At 41.1% G+C, this 17,394-nt stretch overlaps 1 protein-coding gene and 1 long non-coding RNA gene across 4 annotated transcripts in view; one reads left to right on the top strand and one right to left on the bottom strand.

Moving 5' to 3' along the window:
• Positions 1 to 775, bottom strand: part of LOC310903938 — a 29,002-nt gene extending 28,227 nt beyond the window's left edge. The window contains exon 1 of the long non-coding RNA XR_014587934.1: positions 127 to 775. This is a non-coding gene — a long non-coding RNA (uncharacterized lncRNA). The remainder of the gene's footprint in view (positions 1 to 126) is intronic.
• Positions 1 to 17,394, top strand: part of REPS2 (RALBP1 associated Eps domain containing 2) — a 96,525-nt gene that overhangs the window by 29,811 nt on the left and 49,320 nt on the right. For all 3 annotated transcript variants that reach the window (XM_083847760.1, XM_083847759.1, XM_083847761.1), the window contains exons 2-9: positions 1,093 to 1,216; positions 2,975 to 3,123; positions 4,682 to 4,805; positions 7,687 to 7,784; positions 9,379 to 9,517; positions 11,800 to 11,863; positions 13,610 to 13,752; positions 16,909 to 17,003. In XM_083847760.1, coding sequence (XP_083703886.1) covers positions 1,093 to 1,216; positions 2,975 to 3,123; positions 4,682 to 4,805; positions 7,687 to 7,784; positions 9,379 to 9,517; positions 11,800 to 11,863; positions 13,610 to 13,752; positions 16,909 to 17,003 — 936 coding nt within the window. The remainder of the gene's footprint in view (positions 1 to 1,092; positions 1,217 to 2,974; positions 3,124 to 4,681; positions 4,806 to 7,686; positions 7,785 to 9,378; positions 9,518 to 11,799; positions 11,864 to 13,609; positions 13,753 to 16,908; positions 17,004 to 17,394) is intronic.

Genomic DNA, 17,394 nt, shown 5'->3' with positions numbered 1-17,394 from the left:
CTACAGGGAGAAAATTAAAAAAAAAAAAAAATCAAGAGTGGCTTCAGGAAAAAAAAAAATATGTAGAGGAAAAGGAATGGCGCATTCTGCTGGTTAACTGAAGCTGTGCTCGCCCAGAGAACCAACCTCCCTTTTCTTCAAGCAGTCAGAGAAAAGAAAGCTGCTTGATGCATCTCGTGATCGAGGGATGAAGCCGTGCATCTCAGAAACTCTCAGGAAGAGAAGAAACCCAGAGCTCTTTCAGCCACATCAGAAGCCGCATCCAGAGATGCCTTTGCTTGAAGATAATTTTCTTTGATTATTAAGAATTGCCATTTCCCCCCCCCAGCTGGGAGGCATTGCTGATCCACGCTCATTCACAGGAAAACGACTTGGGGCTTCCCTCAGTGTCTGAGGGCAGCTGGGGGGGGGTTTGGTCCGACTGTAGTGCCTGATGAAGTCTGCCTGTGATCGCCTCGGAGCTCCAGGCGTGGCAGGGAATAGTGCCTGTGCTGCAAGCCTGCTGGCAGCTGCTGCTCGTGTAGCTGGTGTCCGAGCATGTAGAAGTGGAGCTGCGTGCTTCACGGAGGAGGTGGCTGAAGTCTGGTCAAGGATGTATGGCAATGGAGCTTCAGCACCAAGACTGTTAATTTTTCCCAAAGCGTGTTTTGCTGAAGCGATGGGATGGGGAGTTTCCCGTTGCATTTATGTTCTGGTTACAGCAGTTGTCTGAGCTGTTTTAAGGACCAATTTTAAGTAGGATTTTCTAGGAGTGCCGTAGCTTCTGCAGTGAAAACGTGAGATGAGATCATTTCACCTGCTGTTAGAATCATATGTAGTATGAAAGCATACAAACCATTTTAGGATAGCACTGCTCCCCAGCAATGCTCCTAAAAATGGTAATAAATAACAACTTGTCTCTGATGTTCTAAGGGGACTGTGATCAAACAGCAATATCCCGAATTGGAACAAATACTTTTACTAGATAACTTTAAATACAACACGCGTTTTGCATTTGTAAGGACTTTTTGCTTTGCTTGTTTACCCAGAGCTGCTTGCGTTCCCTGAAAAAGTGAAATGCGTTTTACCAGCAGTGCGTCTCTTCTCTCCTAGATTACGGAAGTTTGTGGAGCCAAGCGCGTGGGTTATTTTGGTCCTGCTCAATTTTACATTGCTTTGAAGTTAATTGCGGCAGCACAGTCGGGGTTCCCAGTACGGATTGAGAGCATTAAGAATGGTAAGTAGTAAATTTTGCTTGCAGCACTTCGCACTTGTTTTTTTGCTTTCTTTAATGCTTGCAAGCTCTCTGTGCTGGTAAACTTTCCTTCTAGCTCGTCTGTGAAACCAGTGTATTTTGTGGAACAGAGGAAGAGCAGAAGGCAGCGTTACTTTCTGGAAGTAACTGGTAGAAAACTGCACGGAATGACACGTGGCAGAGCTGAGATTAGAATCGTAGAATCATAGAATATCCCAAATTGGAAGGGACCCACAAGGATCATCGAGTCCAGCTCCTACAGCCCCTCTCAAAAGGCATTGCCATGCGGTGGCTGGTCAGTGCTGTGGATGCATTTCCCTGCCACCTTTGGCCTCTGATCTTGACGGCTGTCTGCAGCATGGGGCTGATAGCTGCTTGGGTGGAGGGGTGCTTTGGGAGCCGTGCTAAAATAATGCTTCCTGTCATTAGATAGGGAAACGTATGGTAGGTGTAATTTAAAGCAGCTTCGTTCTCCACAAAGAATGACAATGAAAGTAAACGTACAGAAAGAAAAAGCCTCATAGTTGGGGCACTGCTGCTGGCGCAGCTTCAGCTCAGCTGCCCCTGCTGAGGGCAATGAGTTGCAAAGGGTTTGCCCCTTCCTGGGTGAAAGCACCCACAGGTGAAAGCATCTGCAGCCCGATGTGTGCCAAGCCCCTCATCCCAGCTGCCAGTGAGGCGGAGGGGTCAGATCCTGGCACGGCGGGACCGGGGCTTAGACCACATCAGGGTTTGTCCGTCTGTTTTCCTTGCAGATGGCTTGTCTGCGATGTCTCGCATTGCACATCTTTCTAAGGATGCCACTGTTAGTCTGAGAAAAATCAAGGTAAATTAGAAACCTGAACTAAAGTGAGATTTACTGTGTGCATTTTACAAGTACAGCAGCTGTGCATCATCCACCAGTCTGAGCGAGCAAGGGTCCTTGTATTGGTATCGTGCTTACTTACTCGGCCTGAAACACTTCCAGCGCTAATTACATCTTCCCTTGAAATATATTGGTGCTTTCAGGGTAGGATGAGTAGCATGCAGCAAACCCAAATTGATTTCTTTTTCTTCCTGGTAGCAGTTGTAGGTGTAAATGATTACAGAGGTGATGTACGGCTCGATTTTGAAGGCTACGCTCTGTTAATTCTATCTGTATTGATCTTTGGGGGTGACTATGTACAAAAAAAGATAATGATTTATAATGAATATTCCCTCAAACTAATCGTGAATTGTCCTAAAGATACATTTGCTTAAAAGTGTCCCTCTTCTGCTCTGCAAAGGAGAAGCGAAATGGGACCTTTTGACACAGCCGTCTCACCAGGCCCTGGCATGGTCTCTGAGCCCTACCATGTATAACTTGCTCCTTGTATGATGGCAGCACTGAGAATACTGTCATCCTGACCTAATGAATTCATCAGTCCCACAGTTTCTATGAGAAACTATTCTTTTTACTACAGACAACATTTTCAAGGCAGGAAATGAGTTTGCTGCTTACTTTAATAATGTGCATAAGGCTTATTTCTTTCTCTATGCATTAAGAGATAAACTGTCAGGCTAGCAAATGTGGCTTTGTGTACCATTCACATCTTTATTAAGACCTAAAATAATTACAGGAGTTCCACATTTATAAATATTACAAAATATAAATAGTGCTCTTTCACAGATAAACTTTTCACTGGTTTTACAGTACGGTGCTGCTTCAAGGACTGTTAATGTTCTGAAGTCCCAACTGAATTTTTCTCTCTTTTAATGAAGAATTGCCTCTGCCGCGGTTCATGGCGCTGAAAAATGATGGTGACGTACGCTATGGGACTCCAGCAGAGCTCCATGGAGTTAAGTTTCAGGTTCCACACGCAACTCTGGAAAAAAACTCCTACAAGAGAACAGATGAAGGGGACAAACAGGTAACGGGCCTGTCTCCTTCAGGCCGGTGTCATTGTGTTTTCTCCTTTTGGGTCCGGCCCTGGAAGTGATGACACTCACGTGAGCTTACACAGTTTTGCAGCACAGTACTAAAGATGAGCTCCTTACAGGAAAAATAATCCTTATTGGGACTGTGCTCTTGTTTTGAAGATCTCATACCAGGCACATCCCTGAAGGGAATTTCTTTATATGAGCATGTTTAAAACTCAGCCCTGTAGTCTTCTGTGTAAGTTTGTGCAGTGTTGTAGTCCTCCCTAGTGCAGTGCTGTGTCTTGGAGAGTACAAGGGGAGGGGGGGGCAAGTAGAAATCTGTCTGCTCAAGGGGGAATAAACAGGAAAGTGAGCGATTTCTCATGGCAAGCATGATCCTTAGTCGCTCCAGAAACACTTAGCTGGAGAAGAGGTGCTGAAAGGGGGAAAGCTGGTCGTGAGCCACTGTTTTTGGGTGGGATAAGGCCACCGTGCTTCCCTCCTTACTAATCTCCCCCAGGGGCAGTCCAGAAGAAACCTCTTTTTCTCTTGTCCTCAGTGAAACATCGTCCCAGCTTCTCGTGCTCTCAACTGCTAGCATAACGAGGCTGGCCAAGGAAGATTTGTGTTCCGTGCATTTGGGAGAGTTGAGAGCGCTCATTCAAAGACATGCAACTTCACAGAGCGAGCAGTATTTGCATAATTTTCCCTAGGCATAATGCCTTCTCTTTGGGTGCCGCGTGGGGTCACGCCGTGGGTGCCCCATGGCAGACGTGTCACCTCCTTGCACTGTTCTCACGCGTGTGTGGCACAGCGTGACAGCGTTGTGTCAGCCTGCGTGATGGCATTCCCAGCCGGAGGTTAACCAGCAGCAACAACCTGCTGCAAGATGCACAGCTGATGTAGCAGGATGAGGAAGAGGAGCGTGTACGTCTCCTGCCTGTGTGCATTGACACTGAAGCAGAGCACTGCCCTCAAACCTCTGGCTCCATCTGGGTTGTCTTTGTTTTGTTGCATTTTCCTTCAATACAGTAAACTGCTTCAGGATCGTATCCTCTTAAACACTTTCTGTAAGTCAAGAGAGAGTGAGCGCTCTAGGATAGGTACCCAGTAACGCCTACAAGTCCACCAGATGCTTAAAATACCAATTCAGAGATTTATTTTATATTTTTGGTACGTGTTTTAGTACAAAGAATGCTTTCTCAGAAATAATGCCTTCACATCAACTAAACGTGTTATGTAAATCCAAAGATACCCACTCACATTAAGCCTTCTGCACTCACTCCTTCAGGCATATTTGGAAGTAGGATATCTTAAGCTGTTTGTTGTAAAGCTTCACTATGCCATTACCATGCTTTATCCCTAGAAGGCTCAATACCAAATTCTGTCTTTACCCTCTTTTGTTTTTTTAATGAGAATTTTCTTGGGTATAGAGAGCCGGAGGGAATCGCAGTGTTTTCCTCTTCTTTGTCCATCATGTTGCATGTGTTTGGATTGTGGTGCAGAATTACTTGGTGGTTTTGTTGTCATCTCAGAGTTCCTTTCTGCGTTGATGTGTTTTTGAAACAGGAACCCAAGTCTCCACCGATGTCTCCAATCTGTTCACCTCCTGCTTCTCCGTCTACTTACCAGAGGATACCCTTAACTTACGGATATGGTAAATCAAGAAGTGGGCTGGAGCAGCAGCATGGAGGTAGGGTAAAAGTTGGAATGTGCACACTGTATTCAATTATGCTTTTTTCTCTCTCTCTCTTTTTTTTTTTTTTTTTAGAAGCATCGAAATTTCAAATGGAACTAACAATCAGCCCAGTGATTTTAAAATTTAATTATATCCGAGTTTTGGAAAATGATCCAATCATGTCATTTTATTTTGCCTAAAAGCTTTTCTTTGATTGTTCACTCCTGTCTTCCTGTTTGCTTTCTGGTAAATTAGTTAGATTTATGTGTCACTGCTCACAGATAAATGCTAATACCCAGTCTCTGACAAGACTACGTGCAACGTATCTCAATGATTGAGAGTCTGTGAGTATTTTCAGAGTGTATGATGCTTTTGGTATAGTTAGAGGGGAAGAAAAACCCACTCCTGATTTCAGTAGCTGCTCTATTACTATTTGAATTTACAATGAACCTTCCTTTGCAGGAAAGGATAATAATCTCTCCAGTTTCATAACGGAAATAACAATAGGACATGAATATAAAAACAGTCCCACAGTGTAACATAGACAAAACAGATAAAAATAAAGCACTACAATGATGCTGTGTCCTTGATCTTACTGCCTTTAAAGTAGGTGGCAAAATGTTCTTGTTTTAGTCAGAGGGTAGTGGGGCAGAAGCCAGTTTTCACAAAGGCTTGAGGAGCTCCTGTGAACAGTAGGGTGCCTGTGCTCTCCTAATTCTAACATCTGATGACCAAAGCAGTGAAGATAGCAGGCACTGGTATATAGCACTCCTCTGTCAAAGGGACCAGAAGGAGTGCTGCCAGTTCGTGTGTTTGTAGTGAGCGAGGAGTAGAGTCCTTTAGCAATTGTCTTCATTTACAAATGAGTGGAAAAAACAGAGCTAATATGTAGAAGCTCATTACAGCCATGGTAAGAATGTGTTCAACACTGTCAAATGGCCTTCACATGAAAATCATATTAGTGCAGAGTTGCAGGCATTCATTTGTTGGTTAGCTAAACTACCATTCATTCAGAGACAGGATTTTTTTTTCCCATCCCACTCTTAGCATAGCTGAGTGATGGCTGACTTCTGAAAAAAGCAATATTACTGAGATTGTCTTCTGATATGACACATGTTCTGCTCTAGTAAATAAGACCTGCAGCGGACAACATACACCCTGAAGACCAGTGCACTAGGAATGAGGATGCCTTTGGGAACAGCTGCCCATATTTACCTTTAGTGTGCTCTACTGTTTTCTGGGATTTTTTTCAGGCTCTGTCAGTGACTTGCTTTTTTTTTTTTTTTTGAAAGAGTAGGGATAGGGTGTCTCTGAATTTGCATGCAGTGGTAACTTCAGTGAAGTTTCTCATGGAATTGACAGCTGTGTAGTGCGTAGACAGCAGCCTCCAATGCAGGTATCAACTTCTTATAAAATTAATCATGCAGCTGCTTGAGGTGGTAAAATCTTGGAGGTGTAGAACGCTAGTCTTACTTTGCAGAAAGCACTGCAAATTGAAATAAGGGCATAGAATTTTTCAGCTCAGACCCAGACTACTTCTTTCCAGAAGAAGTTCTTCAGCCAAACATGTTCTCAGTGGAAGTAACTGAATAACACGTTAGGACCTGTGCTGTACCAAGTGCCAGGCTAGATGACCTACTGATTCCTTCTGGCCTTTAACACTAAGAACCTTCCAGTTTACTGATGAGTATGCAAAAGGCTAGGCTTGAATACACCACCACTTGCGTATGTGTCTGAGGTGATAGCTTCACAGAACTCATCTTGCTAGACTTATTTTGTACTGAAAGCATGATTCTGAAACTGGGACAAAGTGTCTCTAAGGTCAGCCTTTTGCACTGCAACTATGGCTATATACCAGTGGATTTTACTTTTTTTCTTGATAATTTTTATGTTTTTCTTGCTAGCAAACACACAGCAGTGTGACCTTGCACTTAAATCTCCTCTTGAAGTGCTTCTGTATATTTTCCAACTTCCTTCCTGTGGTTTTTTTTTCTTCTGAAATTAGAACTTGTACAGGAATAAAACTAGATACCAGGATAAGACCACTTAGGAAAGCAAGGGGTTTCAGGATGTAACTTTTAAGGTCTTCCTGAGCTCAAAAATGCCAAGATTTCTTGGGTTGTCTTCTCATCAAGATTCTTTTAAATGCTGTCTATCGAATGCAGACTGTCTTTGTTGTGGTACATTTTAAATGTGCTGGCAGCAGAAGTTTTCACTCTGTAAAAGTTTGCAAGTGAGTTGCCTTTGTGTTTGCATACTTGACCTGTTTCTAAAACATTGTTCTTAAATGTGCCGTTATGTCACTGCTTACTGTATTTACTGCAGTAGAATGCAAGTGACTTGACTTACCAAAAAAAGGAGTGATTGTTACTTTTCTTTACTAACTTTACTCCAAATAATGAGAAATGGTGAGTCATGTTTTTTGATTTTCAACAGAAATTAGGGAGGGGGAGGAGAAGAGTATATGGAAGATTAATATATAGAAGATTTGTGATTTACTGTTAGATAGCGTTGTCAAAGCATGTTTTTTTTACATCTCAGTTGAACTATTTCTTGCTTCTTGTAATGCCTTCTGCTATATAAGGCTGTAAGTATATAAAATGTATAAAGATATAAATAGGCTACATAGATAGATATTTCCACATTATGAACAATACTTTCTGTTATCTAATAATATATAATGACAATTCTAATCAGTAATGTCTGAAGAAGAATGATGTAACATGAAAGACAAGCGTGTGGCTGGAATTTTGTTGTTAAAGACAAAATCTACTTTGATACTATGATACTGTGGGGTCACTGATGCTTGACCTTGCAGTATTTAATTTTTTGCTTTAGCCTAGTAGAACCTTTTGGATTATTTTCTCATTTTTATACTTACTTTAAATGTCTGTAGCTCCTTATGAAGTCAGACACACTACTCACCAGCAAGATGGATCATCATCAGGGAATTATGGAGCCAAACCTGCACACGCATGTTCAACTCTTGGTCGGGTAATGAATTACATGTGTTTTTTTCTTCAGCAATGTTACTTCTAAAATTATAGATAAATTAAAACAAAAAACAAACAAACAAAAAAAGGCAAAAGAATTCTCCATGGTATTTTTAGACAAGAAACTGAAGTGTGCCTTTTAGTATATGAAAAATAAAAAAGCAAAGATGATAGGAAGAAGAAATTTAAATGGGTAGTATAATTAAATTGCTGAAGCTAAGTAAAATGAGAAGCAGGAAATAGCACAGATAGGAAGACTGGCCTGAGAATCTTCAGTTCAAAAGTTAAAAAAAAAAATAAAATGTTGAGGTTATCCTAGCAAAAGTAAAACATTTTCATTTGAAATATATGAGGTTTCATTGAGGTTCTTGCTTGATTTAGAATGTCATCTGTAACACATACATGGAATTTATGGTCTAATATTCTGTGTATTACATTTTTTACCCCAGTTTATAAGATGGTGTCTCAAACAGAATAAACAAATTTCTGGCCATTTGTTTGCTTTTATGAGATGAGTCCTGTGTTTTCCTGCTGACTGTCAAAGTATATCTTTCTCGTGTTCCAGTATGCCTGCTGTGCATTTATTTTGCAAACAGGTAGTTTACCCTAAGGAGGGTCAGAGCTCACCTAAGGGAGAGCTTTTCCTAAATAAATATGACTCAGGGGCTCCATACTTTTTCTGTTACGTGCAGCATCCCACATCCATATTAAAATGTCACCTGAGCCTCAGGAAAAGTTCTACGGATAATGTCACATAATTTGTGCTAACTTGAAATGAAATTGAGTGCATTCGTGCAGTACTTTGAAATGAAAATTAATTTACAACTTCATGATGTTGCCTGTTTCAGGGATCTTTTGATGTATTTCAGAACTGGTGTTTTGCTTTGATTCTTAAGAAATTGAGAGATGGATGTCAGAGAAAGGGTTTTGGAGTTGGTTAGAGCCTGGTTATTGTTTGTTCTTGCCCCCCTTCCTCTTTAAGAGTGCTGTCATCCAGGCCTAAAGCATCTTAAACACCAAGTTATTACAGTTTAACAAAGACACTAATTATATTGACAGACCTCTTCTAGGCACCACCACCAAGCTAACAAACATAGCGGCCTTCCTTAAACGAGTCATTCAGAAAAGCACATAAGTAAATGAATAAAATGTCCTCCTCTAGAATATTCTTTCTCCCAAACTTTTTTTTTTTTTTTTACTGAAAATGTGGGAAGTGACAGCAAGTCAAGGAGATCCCTTGGGAGTTGCAAGTCTTTTGAGCAAAAACGTGTGCTGAGTTACCTGGGTGAGCTACAGATCCAGAAGCAGTCTAGCTCCATAGTTACAGCATCTCTCCTAGTACGTAGTTTCTTAGCAGAGCTAAATATGTCAGGCACCGTGTTGCATATATATAGCTGTAGGCCCTTTTTTAGTCCCATTTTAGGTATATGGTTAGGTCAGCGTTCAAAATAAAGAGACAGTAATCGACATGGCCATTTCTGCTTCTCATCGTTCTAAAAGATGTGTCTGCTACCAGAACAGCATGAATCTGGTCCGTTGAGGTTTCCAGAGTCCAGTCTGGCCCTTCTGGCTGGTGCCAGTGGCCCTCTTCTCAGTCTCTTTCAGTGGAGCGGGAGCAGCCAGATAGCAGTGCCCATTACTCAGATGACCCTTGGAGGATAACTGAGGAGCAGCGAGACTACTATGTCAACCAGTTCAGGTCCCTGCAGCCTGACCTGAACTCCTTTATTTCAGGTAATTTTTACCAAAAATGTCCGCGTCAAGTAGAGGAACCAGGCTGAGAGACATAAAGTATTAAGTAGATAATTATTTTCTTTTCCCTAGAGTGTATTTGTGAATGAGAGTTGATTGTGTTTTATTTTCGAAGGCAAACAACTAAAAGAACAAACCAATTCTATGGGTATTGTGTTTGTTTTTTTCCTAAATATGGACATTAATTCTTTCAGAAGTGGTTCTGTTTTAAAAGCTAACCATTTGAAAATGCATCACACGTACTTCAATTTTGCAGATATACTTTAATATTGCAGATCTTTTTCCCTTTCATGTCAGTCCCTGCAAGTTTACCCTGCCATCAGAGAATCAGGCCAAGTTTTTTTTTTCCTCTCCCTTGTGCATCACGCTCAGAAATCCCAATGCTGCTTTTTGTTACACATCTGCAGTCCTGTTGTCCTCTTGCACAGGTGTAATTGTTGGCAGTTAAAAAAAAAAAAAAAAGGCAGCAGTAATAATGCAGATCAGGTTTTTGCCCTCGGTTAAGCTGACTGCAGAGCTTAGGGGAAAATGACATGAAAAATTGTGACCTCGCACTAAAATAAAGTGGTTATCTATTTCCAGTGCATGATTTGAAACTGCTGAGAGAACGAGCACTGCTTAGACTTGAGGCAACACTGAACTAGTCCTGGTTTTGGGAAAATGCTTACTTGAAAGGAAAAGTGTTGCGGTTCAGTAAAAATTAAAATGAACCCTTATTCTAAGGGACTGTATTTGTAGATCAAACCTGCAGTGTGTATTGAGCTGAAAAAACCCTAGGCTTGGGCTTACTTTCCCAACAGAAAAGTGCAGCATCTGTGTGATGAAAGTTAAGCATGTGTTTAACTCTCCTGGGTGGTTAAACCTGAGTGTTTATGGCTTTGGGGGACTGAGAGTTTGACCTCCAGGTGGTTAAAAGCAAATGCTGGAGAGCATACCCATGGTGAAAGTGTTGTAAGAGCATACTGAGATTGCATTTTCATCCTGAATGGGAGGATCAGGCTACCTGGGAGAGGCATCCCCACAGGTACTGACAGTCTGGTAAGGAAGAAGTCGAAGGGTTTACATTTTACCGAGTCCTGCTACGTATTGCTGCTCTTCAGCAGCATCTGGGATTCAAGAGGCTCAGATGCAGCCAGAGGTTTAAAGGAATACCTGATGTTGACATAAATTAGTGCTTCAGCAGTTCTGTACCTCAGTTAAGTCTCTTTTGTGTAATTTGCTTGGGAGAGGAAATGGTTGTTCAACAACACTGTATTTCTTTACATCCCTATATAGGTCTGTGACTGTGTGTGTGTGTGTATATTCATATAGGGCCTTTCAGGGAGCTTTGCATTTTCCTTTATATTGTGTGAGACTCTCAGGCAGTCCTTGCACATCCAGAATTACTTTTTATGAATGATAAATTGGAGCTTCACACAACATCCTAAAATAATTAAACTGTATAAATCCTTGCTGCAGGGTGATACAAGCGCTAGAAGTTTGTCCAGGCTTAGGAAGTTATTTAAGAAATCCACGATATGAAAATCCATCAGAAGTTACTGAATATTTCAATCCTACTGCTGGTCAGAGGCTGGGGGGATATTCTGGAGCTGCATTATTATGTGGCTTTGTCACGGTCTCGTACTCCTCTCTTGGCATCTGGCGTAGGAGAGGACGTGCTGCACTAGATGAATTTTGTACCTGTCCTTGTTACAGCCTTCCTCACGCACTGCAGTGGGCGATCTGACCTGAATGCATGAAGGAGAGAGGGGTGTCGACCTAGAAGTCTGTGTTACCTTACATTATGTAAAATATTGCCATACATTTTATAAGCCTATATCCTGGCAGGGCTTCGAGGACACGGGAAACTTGTGCCGCCTCGGTAGCCTGTGTGCACAGGATGGTGAAATAGTGCATTTGTTAGCTAGGAGAAGCATGACTCTGCCACACATGTGGCTTCTGGGTGAAGCAGAGCCATTTGTGTCCGTTATTTCATCACTGGTGTCGTGGCAATGTGCTGGTTAGAATCGCTTGTACGGAGGCCTGCTCTCCTTTATTTATTTTTCCCGTTCGGAGGGAATGGGGAAATGAGGTCAACAGCTCTGTCTGACTTTGTCACTTATTCACCAAGAGACAAATGGTCCAACAGCTCTATTAGGTCGCAGTTAATCTGAGTGTCTGTTGAACGTAAAGTAACCAGCTGCTTCTGGTGAAGCAGCCCTGGCCAAATGTAAATAATTGGAGACTTAATTTCAAACAGTTGATAAGGCACAGTTTCCCAACAGGTTCCGTGGCAAAGAATTTCTTCACAAAATCAAAGCTGCCCATCCCAGAGCTTTCTCACATCTGGTAAGTACTCTAATAGCGTTTGGGGTGTGTATCCTGTTTTTCAAAAGATACCTAATTCAAGAGTTCTTGTTAAATTTTAAAAAGTGTCTTCAGTTGTAATTATTGCTCTTATCTCCAGAATCACTTTCAGGCCCAAGCAGCAGGGTGCTCATTGATCTTCCCGACATGCTTATTTTCTGTAGAGATGTTCGCCTACTCAGCAGGACGGGGAAGGTTTGAACAGCTACGTAACTGAGAGCTGTTCTTAAGTGTGTTGTAAGCAACATCATTAGCTCAACAAACTGACATTTTTCATGAAACGATGTGGAGGAAAAGAACATTTGGAGTGTTTTAGATGTGTTGTTGGCTTTATGTTTCTGGCTGTGTTTTGTCAGATGAGGCCTAATTAATACCTAATTTTTAGTAAGTGCAACTACATAATTCATCAGTGCTTTTCTAATGAACCAGTACACTTACTTTTAATGAACTTATTTAGAAATGATTGCAGATAGAACTGTACATGATAAAATTTTACAATAATTCTATTACATTTTCATAAACAACATGGCGCTTTGTAATTCAGCATCATCCTTCCATATAGATGTGAAAAGCAAACAGTTTAAAATGTTGATTAAAAATACTGATAAAGTTTTTACTTTTATATATGCTTTTATGAGGATAGATGTGAGGAAAAGCTTGCAAGAGCCTAAACATCTGTTGGGGTCAAAGAATATGTCTGGAATCTTTTCAAAGCGGATTGTCAGTCATGAAATAATAATAATAAAAAACAACTGAAGAAGCATTATACTGGGGGAAGTGAATATTGGAATTTAAATGAAAGATTATATACGAAGAATGGATTAACCCAATATGTAACAAAACACTCTATTTGTGTTGCTGACATAAGCAGTTCTCTGCAAAAAAATAATCAAAGAAAAGTACTGTTTTCTAGTAGGTGATTATAATTTTGTAATGATATAATTTATCAGGTCATGTCACTGTGTTAAACACATGGGATGTTTCAGACTTTGCCACTATAACCTCAACAGCTTGAAAAATACTGATTACTTTCAAAGAGTAGGAAGTTACGTGTTTATTTATTTTAGTCACTGTGCTAAAATAATAGTAAGGTAATAGTTATTTCTGGCAGAGGAGTTGATTTATAAAATTGAATTCTTGAGTATGAGTATCTGAAGTCCAGTTTTCTTGTTTGAGAAGAATGCGAGAATAAAGAGACAACAGATTTAATTAACAAGCAGTCAACACTAGCATTTGAACATGTCAAGAACATTAATTTACCTCTATTCTTGAGGCTAGTCAATGTTGCTAATTAAACATTTGCTGAAGTCCACTTTTAACTTTGTCTGCTTGAATTGGCTTAAGATCCTGCATGGGTTAGCTAAAACTGCTTTCAACCATTGGAAAGTTAATTTCATCCTTAGAAACATAGGGTATGTATTTCATGTTATAACATACACATAGCATTATATTGTATGGCAAGATGTATAACAAAAATACACCATCTTAAAAAAGAAAAGCTGCAAATCGGTATTAGAAAACTAGCTCCATTTTCCTCAGGACTCAAAAATAGACACTCCCATGTGGGTGGGAGTTGTAGTAGCTATGATCAAGTAGAAATAATAGAGGTGGTTGTCCTTTATCAAAATAGCTGTCCTCAAAAAGCTTCATTTCTGTGTCTCCTGTGACTGCGTGAGCGTGTTTCCCTGAGGCGGCGGCTGGGGAAACGTGCGGCTGTCGTCCCTGCAGGGAGCTGAGCGACGTGGATTGCGACGGGGCGCTGACGCTCCCCGAGTTTTGTGCTGCTTTCCACCTGGTGGTTGCGAGGAAGAACGGTTACCAGCTGCCCGAGACGCTGCCCGACACGCTGCTGCCGGATTACCTCCAAGCAGGTAATACCCCTGCTGCAGGCCGTGGCCCTGCGGCTGTCTCAGGAACAAAACGTGCCTCTAAAACAGGCTTCGTTTTCCGTGTCGCAGGTGGAGTTGAGTTCATTGCTTAATGGCTCCCCAGTTGCTTTTTAAAGCACGAGGTTTTAATTCTGTTTATGAGGCGATTGCTGAAGAGGGAGTTCGTGAAAGCACAAAACGGAGATGCGAAATGTACCAGTTGTCGGCCTCTTAATGCCTGTCGCTCTGCTCCCGTGTACTTCAGGTGCCATTACAGCTAAAGTGGCAGATGATTACCTGTAGCAAGAGGTGTATGGCTTTTAACTCTTGGTGACTTTCCCTTATGTGTCTGTCTTTAGAAGACGTGCTGGAAATAGTGCTGGACTGCTTTGGAACTTACTGTGCTAATATATGTGTTGGATGCAGTCACCGGTTGTACCAAAGGGTGAATTTTGTTGTAACTCATGTGATCCACAGCTTCTGCTATAAATAATTTGTGCTAATGACAGAGGGATTACAACAGTTTGTGTAGAACGAGGATAAATTAATCCAAAATACAACATACCTCAGTAACAGAGTGCAGCGAGAGACATGCCCTTTCGTTTCTTCTCTTCAGTTATGTCTCTTATAATTATAAATGAACGTTGAAATATATACTGTTCCATCTGAAAAATGTGCATGACTTTCTAGGGCAAGGAGGATTAATCACAGATGATAATTATAGTGCTAAGGGATAATATTTAAGACCTAATAAAATCTCCATTAAATTTGATGGCACTGAATGTATTAAAAGGCAGGAAAAGAGCAAATCAAGCTGCAGTTAGGAAAATTAAATGTTCACCCTGTATCAGATTTGTGAAATAATTTTTGATGGAGTCCATGTTCCTTCATATCCAAAGGGAGAAGCTTCTGTAAAACCTGCACCTTCAAGTCTTCATCACTTCTAGTCTCTCTAATTATGACATTCTCTTGTCATAATTACAGCTACCCTTTTCCCTCCAGGACCACCACTTTGCTTGCTAGCCTCACTCCTGATCTCATCATAAAATAGCTTGTAAGCTTCTTCATGCAGGTTCTCGTTGGCACGTCTTCACATTAAGCATTTTTGGGTAACCCTGCAATGGTAGTAACTATCTACGGTGGTATCAAATCATTACATCAGTGGAAGGAAGGTGGTAAGCTGTGGTTGTTCTCTGGGAGTCCTCTTTTCACAGAATCACAGAATTGTAGGGGTTGGAAAGGACCTCAAGAGATCATCGGGTCCAACCCCCCTGCCAAAGCGGGTTCCCTAGAGCAGGCTGCCCAGGGAGGCGTCCAGACGGGCCTTGAATATCTCCAGAGAAGGAGACTCCACAGCCTCCCTGGGCAGCCTGTTCCAGTGCTCTGTCACCCTCACCATGAAGAAGTTCTCTTGCATGTTGGTGCGGAACTTCCTGTGCTCCATTTTGTGGCCATTGCCCCTTGTCCTGTCCCCACAAACCACTGAAAAAAGGTTGGCCATATCCCTTTTTCTCCCACGCTTAAGATATTTATAAACATTGATAAGATCCCCTCTCAGTCTTCGTTTCTCAAGGCTGAAGAGACCCAGGTCTGTCAGCCTTTCCTTTCCTTTTCCGTAATTTGTGCCTTTTAGCACTGAGCCCTTATCGCTTCCGTAGATGATTATTGTTTCATGTGTTGGACACAACCAAGCATTTCAGACTGATTTATGTGAAAGAGTGGAAAGGACTATTTGTTCCAGGCACACTAAATACCACGGGTAATAAGCTAATGCTGTTAGTTTGAGGGTCTGAAAATGTCTCACGGTATTTTGCTGCCTATTCAGAAATCTTAAGACTTGCGTAATAAAAAGTGCAACATCTCAACACATTGTAGCACAGTGAATCACAAGAAAGAATACAGACCTGTTTGTATCAACTTCTGAAATAAAAGCATTGATAAATAAGCAAATCATCATATACTTACCTAAAATGTCAAAAGATATATTTGTTTGTTTGTTTTCATGTTTTCAGTTTTTATTTCTCTGAAACTTAAATTTTAGTTGGATGGTTAGGAACATGATAAAGATTTCTGGAAACTGTTTTTAATTAGGTTGTATTAAGTTCAGAATAAAACAGGCTGTTTCATTCCTGGTTTGATTGGAGCAAAATATTCACATCTGATAAGACTGTTAAAGCTTCAAATAAAGTGGCTTGGAGCATAAGACTTTTAGAACAAATTAATCTTGCTAGTTTTATGGCTTGTTCTATAAACTACAAGTGCAAGGCCAAATTCTGTCCTGGCACAGCTCCACTGACAATTTGACCCACCACCTTATTTTCTGAAAGTTTTAATAAAAACAAATTAAAGAAAATCCGTAAAACTATTTGCCCTGTATGTAACCCACTGTATTTTAAATTAAGACAGATTTGCAAGAGCTTAATTTGTTCGACTGAACTAGATGCTACCCAGAGACTAGGAATTTGACCTGAGAACTGGTTATTCTGCCTTTCAATATATTGATCTTAAAGAAAAAGGGTTTTCCAGCTTTTTAAACAGATTCATGTGAGAATTAGTGTCTTGTGGTGGTACCAGTGGAAGGAGTTGAGCCTACAGATTAGAAGTGTGGTTCTTGTGAATTTCGCCATGAAAAGTTGCAGGGTTGATTTTTTTTTTTTTTTTTTTCCCTGCTCTCAGTGCTGTTCAGTCAAGGAATACTGAAGATGATATATACTGCAGCAGTGACTGTCATTAGTACATCTGTACATAGTACAGTGTGCTTGCTTTTTACCGGCCTTCAATTTTAGCATGTTATGTAGATTCTACTATACTTTTCAGTATTTAAAATACCAAAAATTAGAGTTGAACGTTTGGTAAGTACCTTTAACCTTACTAAGACAGCAGGATATAAACTATAAGGCCAACTAAGTTGATATCTTCTACAGCAGAAATGATACTTGTTAACACTTTCAGGACATTGTGTTTTTCAGAATTCAAGATGGAAAGATTTTCTTCACACTTTTGTCATCTGTCATTAATATATCAGTTCTGATGTGTAGAAATGAAGGGCAAAATGATGTCAGGTTTTTAAGAAGAGTGTATTAACCAAATACTTGTCATGGCTCTGGCTGATTTTTTTTTTTCTTTCCTTCTTTTTTTGGGTTTTCCTTTCTCCTCTAGCTTCTTTGAAGCCTCTACGTGACTGCGCACTGTTTGATTCTTACTCTGAGTCATTGCCAGGCAGCCAACAGACTCGGGACTTCAGCCGGACGGAGGTGAGGTGTGAGGAAGGCAGCTACCTGCAGAGCACAGAGCAATCGGACAGCCTCGCAGTTGCTGTCGTATGCATAGCATGTGTAGCAGCAGAGCTGTGAGTCTTCAAGAGGACTTCTAGAGTGTCTAAGTTTAGCGTTAAGCCATCTTACACTCCTCTCTCAGCCATTCCCTGTGTGTATGGAAAGGGCAGGCAGATTTTTTCGAAACAGGTTCCCACAGAATGCAGTTTGCAGTAGTCATCAATGGACTCCAGCCTGTCTTGATGCTGGAGTCTGTGTGGGGAAATAAAGCTTCACTGTTGGTGTCCTGCTGGGCAGCATTTAGCCCTCCTGTGCTGGGATCCAGCAGTGCAGAGCAGAGCCCACAATGGAGGGGGACTGTTCTGGCACA

The sequence above is a fragment of the Anser anser genome, assembly GCF_964211835.1.
Source record: "Anser anser genome assembly, chromosome: 1".
Classification (NCBI taxonomy): domain Eukaryota; kingdom Metazoa; phylum Chordata; class Aves; order Anseriformes; family Anatidae; genus Anser; species Anser anser.
This window is presented reverse-complemented; position numbering and strand designations above follow the sequence as displayed.